The sequence below is a fragment of the Stegodyphus dumicola genome, chromosome 1 (genome assembly GCF_044657685.1).
Source record: "Stegodyphus dumicola isolate Sdum_Otavi_A_Nest chromosome 1, ASM4465768v1".
Taxonomy (NCBI): domain Eukaryota; kingdom Metazoa; phylum Arthropoda; class Arachnida; order Araneae; family Eresidae; genus Stegodyphus; species Stegodyphus dumicola.
Genome location: NC_140768.1, coordinates 184,679,588 through 184,703,978, shown reverse-complemented (window position 1 = coordinate 184,703,978; position 24,391 = coordinate 184,679,588). Strand labels below are relative to the sequence as shown.

Sequence of the window (24,391 nt, the reverse complement as noted above, 5' to 3'; positions counted from 1 at the left end):
TGATCGCATACAATCCAAAGAAACTATTTCACTAATGCAAACGCCAAACCGTTTTTAAATGCCACTCAATTTATCAACAGGTTCAGAAGCATACTTGTTTCTCCAAATCATAATTTTAAAAATAAAAACATTAAAATGCATGTCAGAGACTCATTTTATGTACAGTTATCGATATAAAATGCTTCTGGCATGTACAAAAACTACTTCTGGCATGTAAACATCAAAATACATCAGTAGTCATCAAGAAAATATGAACGATGCACATAGTGTATATGAAGTGTTAGGACTGAAAATTTTCACCATCTCTATATTTTTAAGTGTTTGGAAGAGCTGGCAAATAATAACTAGTGGCGATGATTTCTAATAGGTCCGTTTTTGTTTCCTTCCTTGCGTTTTATTTCATTTCTTGGTGACTTTTCTTTGGTATTTGAGTTTATGCAGTTCATGTTTGCTACTTTCAATTCAGAAGATGAAAAATAAAGTCAATATGGCTGAAATAAAAAGAGAGTAATGTCAAACGTTTTTAACAAAAACTTTATTAACGTAGAAAGTTCGTAATTTAATTTTAACCCTGAAGATAAGCCAATAATTGCCTGAATGGGAAAGGAGTAAAACTGCTTCAGTTAGAGAAATGAATTTTACAGTCATATAATACTGTATTGGCAATATTTTTCTGAATGGCAAGGAGTAGGTCAGTAGAAATTTTCCTTTAAATGGCGATATAGTCAATTTCTCCTACTGTAAAGAAATAACAAATCCAACTTCTCTCTTCAAATCCATCAGATTAGGCCATAAAAAGGTCATGTAACAGATTTTTTGTTGCCCATTAGCACAATGTAATTTACTATCAAGTTCTTGTGCGCTAATGAAGATGTAACTTATATAAATCATTACTAATCTTAGTTGTAGAGTAAGTTCTATTCTTTAATTTGAAGCTTTACATTAGAGGACATCATTTTCATATGATTTCAAATTCTAGGATATTAAAAATATATCTATAAAAATGAATATAAAATATATTAAAAGGAATGTATGTACAAACCCAAAGAGTACCTAAGTTGTTTTATTCAAATTTCAGTTTCTTATGAATTCAAACTATGAAGCAATAACAATTAATTACCTGAGTTGATGATTCGCAAACGGAGCATCTGCTAACAAATCTTCTAATGTTCCTTCCAATAATAGGTGCCATGTCCATAGGCATAGTTTCTGGCGTGCTCAACCAGTAGCTGAAATCGCTGCGTGATGCCAAATGACACACATTGTTGAGGTTACAAAACATGAAAGGCATTGTACTGAATTTACGTAAACAGCTTCCAGGACTTCCTATCAACATGTCAAACATAAAACTGATAAAAAAATTGCTTCATGAGGAACAAGATAAATCAAACATAAAACTGAAAATAAAATAAAATATATATATAAAAAGAAAATCTGAAAGCATTCAGATTTTATATTACGCCCAAAAGGATTTTTTTTAACGTTTTGTGTGCTTCCTCTACTTATTAAATATTATGTTCGTCGTACTTAAACCTCGTAAAATTCAATCCAAGAGCAATAACACAAAATATTTAAAAACAGCTAAGCAGCGACCTTTAGAATTTCTGATGCACAGTCTCGCGCGCTGGAGATAAAAATGTTTTTTTCCGTACAGTGTTGCCATTGCTCGCTTTGAAGTCGTTGAGTTTGTTAATCAAAAATTCGTTAAAGTTTTACAAAATTTGAAATAGATAATAAAAGAAATTCGAAATTCAAAATTCGGGCTTCCAGGTGCCTATGTTCGGTTGGAGGACTACGTTATTCAAAATTACATGGCTCTATATACCGTTGTTTCTTCACATTGCGAGAAACATTCATGCAGATTCTTCATTATTTAGTTTCTTTAAATATAATGCAAGACAATAATATTTGGTGGCAACAGTTTTAAAAGTGAATCAACGCAGAAAGTGAAACGACGCAAAATGCCGTTTTGAGATTAATAGCCGATTAGGTCTAACGCCCGTTTGGGCTAAAAATAAAACACTGCGAGTGAGTGATTTTAATTTCCATTTACTGTTTGAAAAATTACAATATTTATGAGCTTTAAGAGCAATGAAGAATTAATGCTAAACTGACAGTTTGTGAGAAACATTATTATAATGTAAAAATATGAAAAACTTTATCATAAATAAAATCTGATTTAAAAATGTTAACGGAAAATCAAGAAAAATTCAGAAATGGCTATTAAAATTTAATACAGTTTTAAAGAAACTGCCTTTGAGGAAGTTTAGGATGCTTAATGAAGGTTGCTTTATTTCCTTCAATAATGATTCCAGACGTATATTTTGAATTACAAATTTTTTAAACATAAATACAGTGTTTAAGAAAACCAGTTTTAGCACTGTAAATGAATCTAAATACAAATCTTTAAATGAAAACATAACATTTTATACACTTCCCATAGAGAAAAATCAGCGAAATATTCATTATGCTTTATTATGTTAAATGCAAAATGTTCGATAATACCTTTACGTGCAAAATTCAGGGAACATTCCAAAATGAATGCACTGATTTAACCAATTTTCTATGCCTATTACTGAGCAAAATTTGAAACTTTTTTGCCAAATTTATACAGCAAATAGAAAACGAAAGTTCTTCATTTTGGTGCTTGGTGGACTAGTACAGGGTAAAACATGACTTATTAATAAATTTATTGTCGACCATAAAAATACGAATTGTGTGTACACACACACACACACACACACACATATATATATTTAATTCTTCATTTTAATTTGAGTAATTTCCCTCTATGCTCTAAAAATAGCAATTACTTAATAACTTTTTCTCGATTTCGTCACTTCTAGATTAATTCATGTCATATGACTTTTACATACAATGAGACCTTATAAGGTTTATCTTAATTTATCTAACAGTTAATTTTTAGTTACATTCCTGTGTCCATCAAAAGTTACATTCCTGTGTCCTCCTGAATTTCAGCTTACAACTTTCGGCCAGAGCGTATTTTCAGAATCGCGGTCAAATGCGAATGAGGAGAAGAAGTATTTAAATGCGAAGTTCTACTGATTCGTTAGAGAGCCAGGTATTCTGAGCAGCGCGCGTTCGCCTTTTAGGCTACTCTCTCTCTCTTAAGCTATTATTACACTCCGCAGTATCTTAGGCCCTTGATAGCATCGCCGTTAGTTAGCGTTAAGGGGCCAACTCTGTTAGAATCTTAATAGCTTCAGCTATATCTTTTTAGTTAAGATTAGATAAGTTTTATTTCTTAGTTTCCTGAGTTTAAGCCCGAGTGGAGGCTTTATTGTAAACTCCAAGAAAGAGTCTTCTGTGAACTTTATTTGGAATAATAAATTGTTTTTAACGCTTCTTGAATATCTATTCTCTGTCTACCGAACTAAAGCGATTACTCGCTTTTCAGTTCTTAAGCATCCTCAACTTTAGCAGTTACTTAAAAGATGGAAATCTTACAACCTAGCTGATTCAGAACTCAAATTGAATCGAAATGAATTTGAGTTGAATAAGCATGTATTTGCTTTCTGCGCCTCGTCCTGACTATACTTTAGCATGCTGCTTCGCGCATCATTTACCGCAAAAGCTATAAAAAGTCTAAACGTTTTGAACCAGACACGATTAGAGTGCCAGGTGAATTATGGCCACACATGTCAGTTGAAATAAAAACGAATATTTTATCTGCCTCCACAACCAAGTTTATTTATTGTTCATTATGGATTATATACAAATCTTATACTTTAAAAGTATGAAGTGTTTTCACATAACTAACAAAAACGCAATGACTATTTAAAAAGTTTAATTTCTCACTCTATAGGGGGCCATGTATAAAGTCAATCACACAAAACTCTCTCACTTTCAGTGCACAAAGCATTTATATAAAATTCTCTAAGTTACTTTGAGAATAATACTTGTGGAGCTACCTTTTTCGAAGGCATTATACACTGAAGTGACAAAAGTCATGGGATAGCAATATGCAAATATACACATGGCAGTAGTATCGCGTAGAAAATGTATAAATGCGAAGTGCTTTGGCAGGGCATTCATTTGTGTTCAAGTTATTCATGTGAAGAGGCTTTGACGTGATTACGACCGCACGACGAGAATTAACAGACTTTGAATGCGGAATGGTAGTTGGAGCTAGACGCATGGGTCATTCCATTTCGGATATCGTTAGGGAATTCAACATTCCGAGATCCACAGTGTCAAGAGTGTGCCGAGAGTATCTAATTTCATGCATAACATCTCACCATGGACAGCGCAGTGGCCGACCACCTGCACTTAACGACCGAGACCAGCGACGTCTGCGTAGAGTTGTCAATGTTCACAGACAAGCAAGACTGCGTCAAATAACCGCAGAAATCAATGTGGGACGTACGAGGGACGTGTCCGATAGGACAGTGCGGCGAAATTTGTCTTCCTTGGGCTATGCCAGCAGGAGACCGACTCGAGTGCCTTTACTGACAGCACGACATCGCCTGCAGCGACTCTTGTGGGCTCGTGAGCATATCAATTGGTCCCTAAACGAATGGAAAACCGTGGCTTGGTGAGATGAGTCACGATTTCAGTTGGTAAGAGCCGATGGTAGGGTTCGAGTGTGGCGCAGACCCCACGAAGCCATGGACCCAAGTTGTCAACAAGTCACTGTTTCAGCTGGTGGTGGTTCCATAATGGTCTGGGCTGTTTTTGCATGGCACGGACTCGGTCCTCTGGTGCAACTGAACCGATCATTGACTGGAAATGGATACCTTCAGCTACTTGGAGATCACTTACAGCCATTCATGGGCTTCACGTACTCAAACAACGATGGGATTTTTATGGATGACAATGCGCCATGTCACCGGGCCACAATTGTTCGCGATTGGTTAGAAGAACATTCTGGACAATTCCAGCGAATGATCTGGCCACCTAGATCGTCCGACATGAATCCCATCGAACATTTATGGGACATCATCGAGAGGTCAGTTCGTGCCCAAAACCCTGCACCGTCAACACTTTCACAATTATGGACGTCTATAGAGGCAGCATGGATCAATATTCCTGCAGGGGACTTCCAACGACTTGTTGAGTCTATGCCACGTCGAGTTGCTGCACTTCGACGGGCAAAAGGAGGACCGACAAAATATTAGGAGGTATCCCATGACTTTTGTCACTTCAGTGTAGATTTAGTGTAAAACACAATGCAGAATTTCAGGACGTGAATACTGAAGAAAATACACCTGGTATTGCGGTCGTGGCATTTAAAAAGGTAGCCTTTGTCGCTATCATTATTATTTTTATTATTAACTAGACTAAATAGTTATTATGAAAATGATTTTAATGAGTCTAACAACTGCAATTTTGTAAAAATATTAATGATTTTAATAATAAACCAGTGTTTCTTTTCCGATTAACTAATTTAATCAGTCATTCTACTCCACCGATTCTATACTTTAGATGTAATAGAATTTATATATAGTGAGCTGCAGTATTCGTTATATAATTACGCTGATAAGACAAATACAGGGTGGCCCAAGATAAACTGAACCCAAAGCAATTATAAAGCTCATAAACTGCAAAGCGATATTATACAGTACCGTCAATGAAAATGCAACACCAAGAAGGAGTGACCCGAACATTATGCAAATTTCAGGTAGACGCATATGCGAACGATGTGAAATGCGCAGTTCTTCAGCCCACGTTGAAGAAGATATAAGAGAAGAAACCTGCACAATTTTCAATTTTCGTGCCGTTATTTCTGCTCGTAGAAAAATTGCTCTCGTCTCAGAGGACGCGTGTAATAGCATAGAATGATATGCCGTCGTCAGCGCAGGCAAGCAGCAGATAGACGATTTTGCAAAGGGCATGGTGATCGGACAGAAAAGGGCAGGTTGGTATTGCCCAGAACTATTTGCCGTCGATTGGTGACTAGTGGCCTGCACTAGTGGCGTCCATTAAGAAGATTGCCATTGACCCCCACATCATAGATGCTTACGTCTGTAACGGTGCCCGGCTCGAGCGATGTGGATGAAGAAATGGCACCAGGCCGTGTTCTTAGATAAGCCTCGCTGCTGTTTCTCCAATGATAGTTGCCGCGTACGAGTGTGGCGCCGATGTGGAAACAAGTCCAATCCAGCAGCAACTGTGGAACGCCCCACCACGCGACAACGCGGCATCATGGTTTGGGGCGCAATTGCGTACGATTCCAGGTCACCTCCAATTCGTATTGAGGGCATTATTATGGCCCAACGATACATGGATGATGTGCTGCGGCCAGTGACACTCCCCTACCTTGAGGCAGTGCCCAATGCTCTTTATCAGCAGGATAACGCCCGACCATACTATGCTCGCATCAGCCAACGTGCTCTGCAAGGTGATGCTTCCTTGGCCTCCGTTCTCTCCTGATCTCTCACCAATCGAACACATTTGGGATGTGACTGGACGCCATTTGCTGACCCTGCCATTGCCGCGTTCAGTTCCTCAAGACACCATCCGTAGTCCCATTGACTTTGTACCTATATGTGTTACTTCCTGTATCGTTATCCAAGGTGGTCCTACAACTTACTGATCCGCTGCTGTTCTCGCTCTGTATTATGCATATCATTTCGAAATAAAGATCACTTATTGTTCGTTGCTGTCTCTCTGTTTGCCGAGTTTCATCACTTTCTGGCCACTCCTTCTTGGTGTTGCATTTTCAATGTCGGGGTGTGTACAAAGTGACCCAAGATACGCAACCGAAATAGACATAGCAGACTTCCCTTACTTTTCGTTCTGTGTATCTTAGGCCAGTCAATATTTTAAGTATGTTCCAAAAAAACTGGAAAGAAAGAAAGAAAAAAAAATATTTTAAAGCATTCTATTTTTCACTATGTAAGAGAATCTTATTGTATAACAAATGAATACGGAGAATGAATACGCTTTCTTTCTTCTTCTCAATTATATTTATATTATTTTTTGTATGTTGTTCTATTTTTTCACTGTATACTGGCAGTACATATATAGCTTTAAAATCGATTTTTCATTTTCCTTTCTTTTATTTATTTATAATTAAGTCAAATGAAAATGTTTAGTTAAATCTTATTATTACTTTTGTTCATTAAAGACATTTTATAAAATTTATAAAAGTATATATATATAAAGGTTTATATATAAAAGTTTACACATATATATATAAAGTACATTATCCTTCATGAAGAAAATAATACGACACTTTCAGAACAATAAAAATTAAGAAAATATGACTTAAATACAAGGATTTTCAGTAGATTATTTTTGTTATCATAAAAAACGAGAAAGAAAAAAATCTAAATAAAAATAAAAACTCTAGTTCAAATTTGAAAACGTAAATATACTGTAGTTTAAGTAAACACCGGAGTCATCTCTTAAGTAAGTCTCAGTCATCTCTTAAAGAAATTTTGTTAATTCTAATTGTAATATATTGTTTTCAAGCATGAGGTAACTATATCAGTGTAGTGATTATTTCATGGACTTTTAGTTTATAAAATGTATATTTGTGTATATTTTCGCAGATAAAAAAACCTCTTCAAAGGGTAATCATGAAAAAGGCATCTTTGGTTACGGATGTAAATTCTAATAACGTTTCCCTAGAATAAGAATTTTTTTAAAATTCGAATGGAGATTTTGAAAAAAAAAGGAGCCGTCTGTAGTAAATCATATAAAAAGATTTCTCCCCTTAATCATGTTAAATGAAAATAATGTAACACAAACCTCATTGTATACAGTTTCTGCCTCCAAACTTACAGAATCAAAATAGCGGATCATCCAAGAACATGCAATGCCTGTAAATCTATTATAATTGAAAAGTGTTTAAGAAATACTTAGATAAGTACCAAGATCTTGGCCATGTGCTCGTTCGTTGCCTTGAATGTATAGCAAGGAATAGCCACTCCACATCAGTGTCGTACCTCCGGGACATGGAGGTATCTCAGTTGTTTGACTGTGATGGGTATAGAAGAAGCCTCTGGATGGAGCTGGGGATCCCGGATAGCCCGGCTCGCCTGCTACCCCTGGATATCCAGGACCTCCCGGAAATCCTCTGAAACCTTAAAAAAATTAAACAGTGAAATTGTTAAAATTCCTGCAAATAATTAAGCCATGCATTATAATGAGCTAACAAATTCAGTTAATAGATTCGGGTAATAATTCTCAGAAATAAAGCTGTGGGTTTCAAGTCAGGTGTTCCCAAAGCTCGAAACTGCGGGGCTGTGCTGTGAAAAAAAAATTAACTATGGAAATATGAATACATAAAACAGGGTTGAACAATAATTATTTTAATAATATTATTTCTTAACTTTAGAGTCTACAAGTGCAAAATTGTATTACAAATTGACAAATTAAAAATATTTACTGTCAATAATTACACTAATTTTCTAACTCAATGGGAATATGAGTTTTTTGCTTTCTCACAATTATTAAGATGGGGGAGAATCAATAATAACATAACCTTCTAATTCAATGAGAAATGTGAGCTTGTTTTTGTTTAAAAAATTACTCAATTCAGGCAGGAATCGCTGACAAACACACCCGTAATTCTTGAACCACATCAGAAAGTCGTTCATCATATTTTCACATGTTAATGAGGGTAGGGGGGCAAAGCAAATAAGGTAATAAATCATTCTCTTCTTGAAAGTCAGAAAACAGGGACGTTTTAAGCATCCCTCCCGCAATTTATGATATATGGGCCATCTAACGACATACCCTCTCTTCTATAACGTATTTCCTATAGCATGTTTAGACTATTATTTAATTTATTATCATCAATAATTTTATTTTGAAAACAAAACGTACAAGGATTTATTGTAATATATTTTTTTATATTAACAATTTCCAAAATTATATATTTTTACACAGCCAATTTGAATGTAAGGCTGTAATGCGACATTTGCATTACATTATTAAAAGTGCATATTTTCAGTAAAACAAGTCTTATTCTAGCTTATTTTCACTAAATTCAGTATTAGAATTTATTTATCAACTTAAACATGCAAAATTTTAAAACGTATTAAAAATGCGCTTATTCGAATTTATTATATATTACAGAATCTTCTAGCCTTTCTTAGATTTTACAATACTCTGTCATAAAATTTATTTAACATACGTTATTTTATTTTAAAACTATTTATCCTTTTTAATAAAAGTTGTTTTGCATCTTCGGAATTTTGTTACGAAGGGAAAGGAACAAATATATGATTTTATATATGTTACCTTTACCCTTTGGATCATCTTTTTCTACATCACTAAATCTTCAATTTTCTTTCCTTTTGAGCAATAAACGCCTTAACTATGTTGCAAATGTCTAATGAACGTGCAATATCTGTCTCCTGTTATTACAGAAATACCTCTTATTCATCTTTTGATCACTGAATCAAATCGCCCTTAATTTGAATCGCCCTTAATTTAATGTTCTGGTTTGACTAGAAATTTTTCCTCTGCCGATGTTCCGGTTTGATTAGAAACAACTGTAGCTGCAGCACTGTTGCATCGGAATGGCAACAGTGAGAACTTGACTTTCGATTTGTCATAACGCAGCTCGAACGCTGCTCATGAGATGTAACATTAGATTCGATTCTAGATTCTAGATTAGATTAATTTGTTTAGTATTTAATAAATCCTTTTAAAACTAGATTGAGTATTTGATCATAGAATTATAACTGAACCACCGCTTGCAGAAATTTAGATGTGGCATTTAGATACGTCGTTAGATTTATAGTTAGACGCGTAGGCAGCGTCATTCGTTGATTCGATTAGTGTACATTAGTGCGTGCATAAACATTTTTTGGTGCTACGTGCCGGGAAGTCGGCTAATATTCGAAAATATGGATTCGTAAGTATGGATTAGCAGTTAATTAAAATATGTGCTCTCGAGCTGATAACAAACAAAGGAAACTTACCCGAGAGATATTTTTAACAAGGGATTTACGTTACCTTGCAATTTCAACTACACTGAATGAAATTGTACTAGTATATTACGAAAAAATAAAATAATTGATATTTTTGAGTTGGACAAAACAAGAAAAAAAATGCTGTCCTAGGTTATTTATAAATTACAACTCGAAAAAACTGTACAGATAAATCTCTGGCAGAAATCTTTAACGATTACGTATAATTCATTATATGAAACATTCATATTAATGCTAACAAATTTAATACATTAATTAAAATGTTAAAAAAATTACCATCTAATCCTCTGTCACCAGCAACACCTTTAGGCCCTTGAGGTCCTGGTAATCCATCACGTCCAGGGTACCCTGGGCTGCCTTTAAGCCCAGGCAACCCATTTAGGCCCCGATCTCCTATTGGCCCTGCTGGTCCAGGTCTTCCAATGAATCCAGGTGGCCCAACATCTCCTGGCAAGCCAGGTATAGATAATATTTCATTCTCGGGAACTTGATCACCCGGATCTCCTCTCCAACCTATAGGTAAAATTTTATTAGAATTTATACCCACAACAGAATTCCAGTAATCCAGATTCTAGATATCCGGAACTTGCTTATTCTTATCTGGGCCAACTAAAACTAAATTTACTGTTAATTCTTTCATTTCTGCATTGTTTTTAAAATAATATAAAAATACCACAGCATATACGTTTTTTAAGATGCTGTTAAATTAATTTAACCTACGCTGTGAAAATTAAGGAGCAAATAAAAAAAAACATAAATATTAAGATAAGCAAGATCGCACACACAAACAACAAATCTAGATAATATAATCATTTACTTATCATAGCACAAATCTAGGTAAAAATATTCTTTACTTAATTAGAAGTACACTCTTTATATTTCTGTAAAAAAAAATGACACTGTTTTTTAAAAGACACACGAGAAATGCATTACGTCGCAACAACTGATCATGTTCTTTTCACTGTCCGACTGATGCGAATCCAAATAATCGAAGTATTTGGATTCATCTCTGAAAATTAGTGAATTTCATTTTTGTTTGCTTCATGCGATGAGTTCACTCTCCTCATGTAATCGACTTGGCTTCTGCAATGAAATACACATGAAAGATCTTTTAAAGAAAAATCCTTGTATGTGAAGCCTTACCTATAATTCAAATACCTTTCTTTCTTCATGTTGCTGCAAAAAGATAGACAAGCTGAGATGCAGTTACAGTTATTTTTTATTATCAAAAGAAGTTATAGCCAGCAGACAATCTTGGATCACTCTTCTTGAAACAACAAACTCTGTAGAGAATTGATTTCATAGCTTGTTGACGATACTGTGACTAATATTTTGATCTGGTGTTTCAGCATATAACAGGCCTATTTCTTTCCATCCAACTGCTTATTTTTTCAGTGAATCAAATAATTGATTTCTCAGAGACGCTGTGCACATTATTTCAGACGTAAAATTTTAGCACATCTTAAGACTTTTCAGAAATCAAACTTCTTGGGCACAGGAATGTTATCGGGATTCCACTGGTACAGATTAAACACTTATCCCACCTTAAACCACTAGTAGTCTTCCAGTTATATAAATGCATTTCTTATTAGCTTTTTTTTTTTTTTTTTTCTAAAAATTCTTAAAAATACCAAAAACTATTTATATTTTAGCTTTGTGCAAAATAAAAAGTAACTTTGGCGTTACATTTTAATGTAGCAAAGAAAGGAAAAAGTATATATTTAATTTTAGGTTTCACAAAAGTAAAAATATATACTATATATGGGCTTGTGTTCTTTGCTCCCTTTATGAATATTTGCTTTTCATTTCAAAAACAGTCACAGAAACGGATATTTTAGCTCCATGCAAGTAAAAGTAGGTTCTTAATTTTAGTGCAGCTAAAAATGAGAAGAATAAAACAATTATACGCCTAGTTTTCGGACTTAGATAAATAAAAATCAGTTTCATGGTTTTCTAACTAAACTGGGACAGAAATAGGTCGTCTGCGTAAGCAATTTATTTCATTGGATAATTTTGTGAAGATGCGTTTTGTACTTTATTTATGGAAATAAAAGTAATATCTCAGTTTGCGTTAGATTTAGTAGAGATAAAATATGATACATAAATCAACTATATAAAAGTATAAGAATTAAATTCATGGTTTTATTTAGCTGAGATTCGAATAGATCGTTTGTGTTGGCAAACAAAACATCATTTCATTACCTAATACTTTGAATAAAAGTTGCTGCACTCACGTTTTAAAGACAACAAAAATATTTTATTTCACATCAGCTTGTTAAAGTAATATACGGTACACAAAAAGAAAAAATAAAATTCCCTCACTTACATTTCAGTAAATATGTAACTGGCTATAAAAGCAACCAGTCATATAGATATTTCAAATGCCCAGAGATCCCAAATAAACTAGATATTTGAAGCTCTAGTCTATCTGATATTTTGGAAAAAAATATAAGAATACAACTTTCAAAGGAGGGGAAAACGTCATAAGAATAGCAAATACGTAAAACACAAATTACATCTAAATTACATTCCTGCTAAAAAAATAAGCAACAAAGGCAAAAACAAAATAAAACAAAAACTATTTAATGGATATACGGAAACTGATCAGAGAGCTTGTTGTGGCATTACTAGACCACATAGCAAACACTAAAGTAAAGACATACAAAAACACATATATTACGACCATCACATAACGAAAGACCAAATGGTTCGGAAGAATGTGCAACGGAAAAATCAAGCTAATAGCGTTTATGATACCCTCTAGCTGAAATGCATGCTTGACATCGGTGAGGCAAGCTGGCAATAGTGTCGTTGATCGCTTGTTGTGGCAGGAGTTCCCATTTCTGTAGTAATGCATATCGGAGCTCATGGACGGTGCTTGGCGGAATTCTGCGACCTACTGTCCGTCGTTCCAACATGTCCCACACATACTCTATGGGATTCAGGTCCCGTAACCTAGCAGGCCGCGGCAAATACGAAATGGTTTCACTCTCCAAATAGTTCCGGACCAGTCGAGCTCTATGCGTTATCGTTCGTAAACATAGCATCGGTACCCATTGTAGTGATGAAAGGAATGCAAAAGAGAGTGTAGAATTTCGTCGCGGTAGCGAACGGCTGTGAAGGAACAGCCAGAAATCACGTAGAGGTCGACGTGGCCGTTCCTTAATATCCCAGCCCATACAAGTAAGCCTTCGATGTTTGGCTCCTGATAGCGTGCTTTGGCTCTCGCCATATTATTGCCCTTCGAGAATCGTTCTAGATGTTAAATCGAGACTCATCCGTAAAGAGTACGTGACCCTTCTGCACAGGTGTTCAACTTCGATGTTCACGGGCCCAATTCAACACCTCTTTGACATGCGATGGGAACAAAGGAACATAAACCACAGGTCGTCGTACAGTTCACCTTCATACAGTAGACGCGACACAGTTTGGCGTGATATGGCTTGTCCTGCAGTATCAGAGAGATGTGACGCCAGCTGAAGTACTGTTAATGATCTACGGCGTTTTGCACATAACAACAGGAAGGGATAGTCTGCTGTTGTGGTAATCCTCCGACATCCAGACTCATGTCTTCTGTACGGTTTTTAATCCCTTCGGTAACGATTCCACAGCCTACTCATGACACTACGATGCACATTCAGTTCTCGCAACAGCGGATTGCCTTGCTCCAGCTAACAACATCCGGACAGCCCTTCAATGCATTTTACCATGCAAATGTTGCCTTCGGCTCATGCTTTTCGTTTTGGCTATCTCGGATTACACGAAACTATCGCTGTCTGCGAACTGACGCATAGTTCTGGCATACTCTTTTTGGTGTGACTGCGGGTTTGCATTTTATGCTAATTTTGTTTGCCTACTTGCATTCGGGTATGCAGCCTCTACCTCATAAGTAAATTGTATTTTTTATTTCCTCATTTTACATTTGTACCTTTTCTTTGCGTTTGTTGCTTATTTTTTTAGTATATTTATATGGAAAAATAACCTGGGAATCCTTTTGGGCCAACAGGGCCAGGAACCCCCGCTCTTCCTGGATCTCCTGAAACTCCTTTTTCGCCAAAGGGACCTCTTATTCCAATTTGTCCTTGATCACCTTTTTCGCCCCTTCTTCCTGGAATGCCATCTCTACCCTTAAGTTAAAGACAATATTATTAAATTAACATTATATCATTAAACATTAAAGGCTATTATCAGAGAATGCTGGATTGCTAAAAAATATACTTGCAGTACTTTTAGTTGATATACTACCATATCACAGAGTTAAGGATACTGCAACTAACATTCATAAATTAAAACTATTCAAAAGCTAAACATTGTACCCTTTTAAAGCATTTTTAGAGCATTTTTGGCTCTTTTTAAGGCATGTTTTGAGCATTTCAGAGCATTCTGAAGCAAGCTCTAGTAATCAAACTGAAAAATAATGCTAACCTTGAAATAATACTGTCTCAATTTCTATGAACTCATTTTTATTAGGCAGGCATGTCGTATCCACAAAAAATTGATTATATAATCTGTTACAACATAAGTACTTCAAGGCCATTTTTCCTAATCTGAGGTCACAGATTGTGTTATCACTGCACAGCACTTATTTTCTCCACCTTATTTGAGACTGTAGTTCAATTCAGCTTTTATTCGCGCGCTTTTGTCGCAGTGAAACAAGCTGAACAGAAACGAAAATGCAGGAAAACAATTAAGTGACTCAAATGCATGCAGAGAGGAAAAATGCTATTCCACAGACACGTTCTTGGAATTACATGCTCATAACTATGTGCAATACGTTTTTCTACCTCGATAAAATTCTCTCTCTCTCTCTTTTTTTCCTCCGTGCTCAGCTCTTATAGTCCATTGTTCTCTTTTTTTCCCCGTGCTCAGCTGCTATAGTCCATCGACAGTAAGTTTGCGAATGACCTTATATCTCTCCGTATTTAAAATAGGTACTATCAGATTATAAATGCCATGAAGGCAAGAAACGTTTGGCGACTGTACTTTCCGCCAAATAATTCTTTTGCTAAAAGTAACAGTGTGTTTTTAAAATTATAGAATATTCACTGTACATATTGTTACGGATTTCATATTTATTTAGCTATTTTTAGTAGAACTGTAATTAAAACTGTTTTATTTCCCCGTGCAATGCACCGCGTGACGAGTTTTAAGAGAAAGCTACGCCGAAAAATTAAAAAATACAGGAGCACGGGCATTTAAGAAATATATATCTCGTAATTGTATTCTTTTGCTTTCCAGAAACCTCGAGAAAATACCATAATGTTCTCGTGCATGATTAGAAAGCTTACAAAAGCCGGAGGAACACTTCTCAGTTCAGTTGTTTAGATAACTGTTGTTGTTTACCGTAGCGAAATCGCGGCGAGATCGGATTAGCTTTCTCTGCGTTTTTGAATTGTGTTCTATTTGACGTTTTCGTAGTTTAAAATATAAGTACTGTGTGATATTGTGCGAATATCTGTGAGGAAATATTTCAGCATTTTGTTTTATTTCTTGTGATAAGAATAAATTTTATAAATGTTTCATCGGACTTGTGCATTCAACCCATTACGAACCCGTACGCACGCAACAATATTTTGTTTAAAGCCTTTCAAGGGGCTGGGACAGAAAATGTTCCTTTACATAACAGATTCAAAATAGAGCTTTCTATTTTTAAAACAAAGCTTCCTAAGATTTCTCAGAAGGGCTTATATGCATAAGCAAAAAACCGTTTGCTATGTTTCAACACTGTTTTGACTAAAAGCTGTGGCGTCTAAACTATGGTTTTTTACATTTTATTGTATATGCACAGTTTTTCTTTATTAAATAGCTCTTTTATAAAAAATATGATTAAAAACATTTAATATACTACAAGTTTTTATTTAAAATGGATATGATAATGCACTAAAAGGAGAAAAATAATTTATCGTACAGTTTAATGGGAATAGCAGATTAAACAATCCCACTGAAGTCATCAGCAATTTTATATCGCGAACAATCGGAAACTGTTTATTATATAAATTTGGTATATATGTAAATATTGGCAGAAAACCTTTCCATATACAATAGTTTTCGAATAACATTCGTATGGAAATAGTATATAAAAACAAGGTGTACACCACATAATGACATAATATAAATATAAATTCATAATATAATATAAACACAATACATAACTTAAATATAAATACAAAGTCTAAAATATGTATTTAAATGTACTTAAACTAAGTACATATTATACATGAACTATATACATATTATCGTTTAAAATTCACTTCTTAAAAAAATTGAAGTGCTTAAATATAAAACATAGAAAAATTAATGTTTTCAGTACTAACAGTCTAATTAACCAATCTAACTAACTTAAGCTTTTATAGTCATAATTAAGTCTTGTTCTTTTACATTTACTTCTTTTTCACTTTGTTTTCATTCCATAATGTATTCATTTTACTTGACAAAGATCTCCTATAGCGTTAATTATTTTGTATATATTTTAAGCTGATGCTTTATTTTTGACAATAAATCTTTTATATGTATTCTTATTTTAAGACAGTTGATGTACACGCGATAAATAAAAAAAGGACAGTTCTTTATCTCCCGTTCTACTGGGCTGATTGACGAAATTCAAATTGCGTTTTTGAATGTCTTGAAAGCACGATTTAGGATATGTATTAGATTTATATACAGCATTATTATAATACAGGTATTTTGACACAAAATCGAACTTTTTCTGAAATGACATTCCAATTGTTTTCAATATTTCTATTCTACGACTCAAATTACGCCAAATTGCCAAGTTTTGTAAAAATCGCACCAGTAGTTTTTTAAAAATTAGTCTCAAAATTTTAGCTCCTCAATGTTATTTGAGTTTCGTATATATTTATAAATATCTCTTTTTTTATTAAACTTATATCATTATTCCTTTCACATTTCGAACACAGGGAACACTGTTTCGGTTTATGAATATTTCGGTTTGATGGTAGACAAATTATCTTCAGAAATGAATAAAGTTCACGAAATAAGGTTTCACTGCAGTTGAGTCTACGTCCCCCCCCCAAAAAAAAAAGAACGCTACAAAATCGACTGCTAATTTCCTATAGATGTAAGAAAGTTAATAAATTAAAAAGAAATATAATAGTCAAAGGGAAATTTTCTTTCAGGATTCGCCACGAAAAATATATAAAATATATTCATTTAATTTTTTTCAAAAGATTTTTTTTTATCTGCAGAATGGTACCTTTAACAAATTCCAGAAATAAATTGAAAGAATAATTTTATTACAGAAGTTTATTAATTAGGTATACTGTTTTACATTTAATCTGCCGCTCTTAAATGACAGACAACTTTTGTGGTTGAGCAACAAAATGACATAAATGACAAATTTTGTCATTGCGTTTCTTTAATGACAAATTTTGTCATTGCGTTTTTTAATGACAAATTTTGTCATTCGTTTTATGATTTTAAGTTTTGTTGATTTTTATATTTTAATTTTTATAATAAGTACACTGTGTTGCAATAAATATTTCATTCCGAATAAATTAAATTCATGTTTACAACTTATTTTCGATTTAAATAAATAAATTCATATATAAATCTAGCAGAGCCGCCCAGACGGTGCAGCAGTCAGGGGAACCAACTGCGACACCAAAGGGCCCAGGTTCGAATCCCGGAGAACGCACGGTTGTAACAGTCCGTCCCTTCACATGAGGCAAAGGTAGCGTCGGTTGAGGGCCCGCCATTAGAGGAATTAAAAAAAAAAAAAAGAAAAGAAAAAAGGGGGAAAAATCTAGCAGATGGGCTGCTGTGTTTGCCTACAAGTAACGCAGCGCACTGCTGACGTCCTATGGCGGAAAAATAATAGAACTCAGTTGCATGAGTGTCGTATCTAATACTAGCCGAAAACGACAGACCGACCTCGTATTTATCCGAAACGCAATAATTGTATTGATTAATGTGTCAATGTTAATTGCGGATATATATTTCATATGTTAATAATAAAATTTAAAAAAAAATATTTCAGAGTTTGGAGTGCATGGATTTCAGCATAAACTAAAAGCAATGTACTTGGAAAGGAAGAGCGACAATTTCTGTGGCAGCTGTTACGAGGTAAGTGAATTTAACACCTATCCTACTAAGGCAGGGGTTCTTTAACTGTGGGTCGCGGAACCTGCAGCAGGGGTCGCCAAAAATTTTAGCAGTTTTGATTATTATAATAATTTTGCAATTATCAAATATTTTTACACAATGTATCTAAAAATACATAAAGGTAAGACAATACAGACAAAGTAAAAAACGAAAACGTTTATCGCATTCTTTTTATAATATAAACGTTCGTTTTCTTTGCTTTGCAGGCGACGCTGTCATTTCGTCTGTTACTTATTTAACATTTTCACATTGTTCTATGCCTTAAAATTAGAAATTAAAGTTAATGACCTAAAACTGCAATAGTATATTACAGAAGGGGTGAAAAAATTGACAGTTTCACTCACGCGTGTGTCGGAATTTAGCAATACTTATGGGGTCCCACAAAATTTGTGTAAATATTATGGGTCCTGGGGTCGCCAAAAAATCTCAGTGATAAAAAGGGGTCGCGACTGAAAAAAGTTTAAGAAACCCTGTAACTAAAGGAATAATTTTTAAGCATGTTAAAAGTTGATAAAATTTAACAGATGGAATTTGTAATTTCACGGGAAGAAAATTCAAGCTAAATTGCAGAATTAAGCAGTCGTACCTTATGCTAATTCGCACAATATTTTTATATGGATTTCCTGCATGGGCGAATGCGTGGGAAATTTTTCGCAAAAAATTAGTTGTTCTACAAAATAAAATTTTCCGTACTATAGTTAACGCTTCCTGATTCGTGAGAGATTCCCAAATACACACCGGACTCTTCAGGATCACATTCTCACTACGGTGTACAACGATTTCGGTAAATGATGAACTCTTGATATATTGCAATAACACGAATTAACTAACTAACGAAAATACGGTCAAAAGACCAAGAACTATTCACCAAAATGCGAATTGGTAATTTTGCATATGTATCCCATGTATTTTCCATTATGCTCACGAGTTGGCTTATTCTATATCACATTTTTTCAGCATTTCTCATACTATCATGTACTAAGTGAGATCTTCATGCGGCCTAACAGCGCAGTAGAAGAGAACTTCTCTAGAAACTTTAAGATCAGGAGTTATGTACTTTATGCTGGGAATTTTGAGTTTCAACTATTATTCGGTAAAATTATCATATCTTTGTTTTAACGTATTATGTATGTACGTTATGTAAAATCTTTTTTGAACTGAATTATATCCTCAACTAAGTACCATCATAATTTCACTTTCACGCCGAAAGAGGGCGGCATTATCAGTTTCAAGATCTCATTCTGTGCATAACATTCCTTGACTTTGTCACTCTTACGACATTTCTCTTTTCGTCCATTGAGATTATTGTGCGATTGTGCATAATATTTAAATACCGTTAAAGACACCCTTACGATGGACTGGTAAATTACATACTAATGTAGAAGCCAGTAATAGTCTTACAAAATCTCAAACACGACAGACAATAAATGTTTTATATGGTGAAACATTATGCGAGTGTTTTTTCGAAGTAATGCGATTACTGTGGGGAAAGGGGGTACATAAAAGATGACGAATTTGACCTTTGCTTCTGTTGACAGAAAAAAAAAAAAAATTCTTTTGATTCTTTTTTAGCGATGCAACGCTGTTTTGGAGATTACACAAAATTTTAAAATTTCGCCAAATTTTATTAGACTATCCAAAACTCCTTATTCTCTCTAATTATATTTTGAATTACCTATAGAATATTAAAAATTAATATTTTACTGTTATATATTTCTAGATCAGTAGGTTCATATGCATACCTTTTTCAGAAAAATTTAAAGTTCATGACTGAGAGAGTTTCCATACTAAAAGAGAATGTTGGAATACGCGAGAGGAATAAAACTGGGCAATGCATCTACAAACAAACTGAAGCATAAGCATTAAACCACAAAGGATGAAAAGCAAGAATGAAGGCCTTATGTCCACAGTTTATACACATGGAAAAAATTACTGGTGTGATACTTACTGGTTTACCAGGTGGTCCTGCCGGTCCTGGAGTTGCAAAGCCTGGTAAACCTCTTTCACCTGGCAACCCGCGGGGTCCTGGATATCCAATATCTCCTTGCTCTCCTCTTGCACCTTCCAGACCTCCAATGCCTAGTTGCACAAACGTTTAATATTAATAATGTTAGTACCAATTAGTTTTATTTCTTGAAGGTGGCTTATGCAGATGTTAATGAAATTCACATGAATGGCAATGAAGTTATATGGACGTCATGTCTCGAAAAATGAAACCAATAAGTAAATTTCTACTTGTATGCTTTGTAAATATTTTCTACTTGATCAGACTATTACATAATTATATTTTCACGGAGACAGACCCTAATATAAAAACAGATGTATCGCATTTAATACCCCAGTCTGCGGCGAGGAGGTATGCAAATTCCACTCTAGTACACATCAGCATACGCATATTCGATTTGGTGAAATAAATCTCCACTATTTTTTATTTTTATAATATTAATTGTTTCTATTAAATTTTACGTATAAGTATTTTTAAATAAAATCATTTACAGTAGACTACTTTCAATTAATTAAACTATTGCTCACGATTGTGTGTACCAATCCTTCCTCCTCTACTTTCACCGTAAATGGGGAATTTGTTGGTTGACTAAAGCGAAGCGCCACACATTGTCTAAGTTACTTCACATAGTCTAGAAAAGGCTGTTTCAGGTGGTCTGTTTAGGTGGATGCTCATCAGTATCCACTGTCGTAGTCTTTCGGCCCTTCCCCTTCGTACTACTATCTCATCATTTTGGATTGCATAAACTGCTATTTTAAGCTAATATTTAAAATGCTAGTATTTCTTATAGACGTAAATTTGGAGGCATCGAATCGAACGATCGAGATGACTAGAATATTACTATGCAGCCTTTCACATTGTTCAAGATTACTTGAAAACTAAATACCTCGTTTTCTATATAGTATGGGTAAGAAACAGTTAAGGATTTTTGGAGGATTACCTAAGGGAATCAAGTCCATTTTACGAACCATACATATGGATGCCATTAAGAATTTATAAAATTGTTGAAATTTCTAATAAAATGATATTATGAACTGAAATGCGATGAACATACCGGGTGGTCCAGATGCACCTCTGTTGCCTTTCTCTCCTGGCCTTCCAGGATAGGAAAACCCTCTGTCACCTTTCCTTCCAGAAAATCCAGCTCTTCCCGGTTCCCCAGGCTCTCCTTTCAAACCCGATAGCCCAGGGCGTCCAGGAAGACCAGGAGGTCCATCATCACCTTCTAATCCTTCCTTTGCAGCTTTTAAAAATTTTTAAATAAAAATAAAATTATTATTTGACACAGCAAAAAATGAATAATAATAATAATCTAATAATAATATACATATTTTTAAACTTTTGAGAATTTTTTACTGCAAAAGTGTCTGAGGTGCACAAACGGTGCAGGATAGAATTTAATACTTTTTCACCGTAAAATGGTAAGATCATGCAGTATCGATTAATAAAAAATGTCTTTGACGAGGATGTGGCAGGTGTAGAACAAACAATGAACTAAGGAACTGCAGTAACGGTATTACAGACTTTCACAAAATCCCATAGAAAAACCATCGACACTGGATGACAGGAGACATGACATTGAGACAAACTGTATTTCCTGCCTCATGGAAATCACATCCGTAGTTTATCGATCTGTTGTTCTACAGCGTAGGCTACATAAATGTTGTCGCCAATGGTGAATGGTGGCTATTTTAGACCTCACTAACATGTGTGACACAAAATAAAAAATCCGTATTTTCTCTTATTAGCTTTTTTTTTTTTTTTTTTAATTTTCAAAAAGTGTGAACATTATTTTGGAGCATCTTGTTAGCTAGCTTTGTTTAAGAGGCTGATCAGTATAGTACAAAGTTCACTTCATGAAACAGATCTCCATATAACTCTCTTAGATTCCTCAAATAGAAAACAAAGGACCGCAGAGTAGTAAAAAATGTATTTGTATATACTGATAACTATTATATTCTCAATTATGCGATTAATGTAAATATTTTATACAAATTATGTAAATGTGTACATAACTCACGATTGTTACATTAGATTACGAAAAATTTCACATGAAGTAATTACTACTACTGTTAAATGGCTTTGTTATGTTTGCAGATATGATATTTAGAGGCTACAAACATAGGCAATAATTTTGGTATTTTATAACTTAGAATAAATTAATGATATTATAGGAATGTTAAATTAAACTAAGACATTTTCAAATCACATGAAATAAAAGAAATGAGCAAAAGGTGATTAATTTAATAAAAAGAAGGCACGAATGCCATAATGGACAAAGTCCAAAAATATATATTCTTCTTCCTAAAGCGAGAGAATTCCAAAGTATGATATTAGTTCTTCCGGTACTCAAGTTTTGCCGCGGATTTTATTCTCCCGAGGAAAAGGAAATGTATATTCCGTAGTTAGCATCAACACGAATTTTGCATTTGGCTTGTGATTCGGTTATACTATGAAGTACCAGTAAACCTGTTATCTGAGGCTACGGATAGAATTTCAGTTTCACTCACTTGATTTATCTTTATTACCGTCAAACAGGATGAAGATATCATCAACGTACACGAACTACAGAGACGTTTAAAATTTCAAATAATTTTGATTCATAATAATGCATATAGTTATCAGCAAGGTTAGGACTAAGAGGGCTTCCCATGGCTGATCCCTCAGCTTAGTTGTAATACGTATACTGGAAAAAAATGTGTGTTTGTTTCAAAAATAAAAAGGCTGCTTTGCTAGACTTCCTTCCTTTCACTGTTATTCCTGAGCACTAGCTTGTCTTCCATCATTTGTACTTCTGCAGCTGAAGAAGCAGGCTGTACATTTAAACCTTCGAAATTAGACCTGCAAACTTGTGAATTATGCTGATTCTTGTTGCTTTAACTCCTCCAATAAAGGGAACGAGTTTTGTTGTTGTGAGATTCTAAACAAAACGGAAAGTTCGTTATTTAGATCAAACAAAATGAAAAATTATTTGGGTCCAATAAAATGAAAAACTAGATTTTCTGACAAACTACATCAGAAATGCTATCAGTGATGCGGCAATGGAAATGTCTTTTTGCTAACATAGGAATAATTTTTCAAACGTTCATTCACTGTTTTATAAGTGCAATTATGTGTTTCTGATTTCTTATAATTTCAAAAAATAAAATAATATTTTCAGTTTATTGCATTTTTATGATGTTATATTTATTGATAAAATATATTCTAAAACCTTACAATTATATTCAAAGCTACGCTTTAAGCCAAAAATGTATATAAGTCTATGTTCTAGTCATAAGAAGGAAACAAAAAATGTAATAATTATTTTTTTTACTATTACTCATTAAAAATTACAATAGATACGTAATGAAATACATAATCTCCTTTTATTAAAAGATTTAAGTCTTCAATTCACTGAAATATGTTTATTTACTGTTCTTTAAAAAAACATCACTTTCTGTGGGAAAAGAGCCACACCAATAAATCTCTTAATTTGTTTTAAATATTAATTTACATTAAAAAACAAAATCAAAAATTGTAAAAAGGGAACTATCGTCTTCCGTCTTTCCAGCACATTTCATAGAATGCGCACAAGTGTCTCTTTTGCAAACTGTAAAACACAAAAAAACAATAAGAAATTACATTTAAAAAAAGGTAGTTAGGTAAAAAGAGCGAAAAACCATACATTTGTAGTTTCTTCATGATCTAACGCTACAATAAATTGATACCAGTAAGCTTAAAGTTATACTTACAAAATTACATTAAAAATGTTTAATTGCAAATAATTACCCGGAAAGCCATCTAGACCTCTATCTCCAGGTGCTCCAAGTCGACCAGGTAAGCCTGTAAATATAAACTATGACATTTAGAGCAAGCAGACACTGAATCGTATACAAATGCATTAAACTTCATTTCATTGTTAAAATATACATAACTATCGAAAGCACTCATTTGACTTACAGAATTTGATGAGATTTAGAGAATGAATTCAAATTATCTCCGTCAGTCTGTTATTGCTGTTGTTGTAAATTTTCGTAAATACTTGTGTTTATTTGTTTATAATTAAAGGTTTATGTGTTTTATGCTGTGTACTATTTTTTATATATTTTCCATTTATTTAATGCATTTGTATGGCGATTTTACATTTATTTATCACGTACGTTATTTAATATTGAATTTTGAACAACTTACTATATTTGTAAGTTCATGCTTTACGATGTAGGTATTTTAATTCTGATATTACTGACGATTGACTTGTACGAATAGCTCAAATTGAATCGGATATATGGGTGGAGTATTTTCGTTAGATGTTTTACCACATTCTTAGGCAAAGCTTTGATGGCCTTGTGGCTAATTTTGTTTTAATGCCTTGTGTTCC

General features: G+C 34.0%; 1 protein-coding gene across 2 annotated transcripts in view; it reads right to left on the bottom strand.

Moving 5' to 3' along the window:
- The window catches only part of LOC118181964 (uncharacterized), a 270,816-nt gene that overhangs the window by 14,293 nt on the left and 232,132 nt on the right, over positions 1 to 24,391 (bottom strand). The window contains exons 33-39 of one of the 2 annotated variants that reach the window (XM_085823604.1): positions 23,803 to 23,856; positions 21,089 to 21,277; positions 19,978 to 20,108; positions 13,891 to 14,035; positions 10,185 to 10,421; positions 7,839 to 8,051; positions 1,121 to 1,326 (exon numbers count right to left, since the gene is read on the bottom strand). In XM_085823604.1, coding sequence (XP_085679730.1) covers positions 1,121 to 1,326; positions 7,839 to 8,051; positions 10,185 to 10,421; positions 13,891 to 14,035; positions 19,978 to 20,108; positions 21,089 to 21,277; positions 23,803 to 23,856 — 1,175 coding nt within the window. Of the gene's footprint in view, positions 1 to 1,120; positions 1,350 to 7,838; positions 8,052 to 10,184; positions 10,422 to 13,890; positions 14,036 to 19,977; positions 20,109 to 21,088; positions 21,278 to 23,802; positions 23,857 to 24,391 lie in introns of those variants that run through there. The other variant, XM_085823611.1, reaches the window with a different exon arrangement.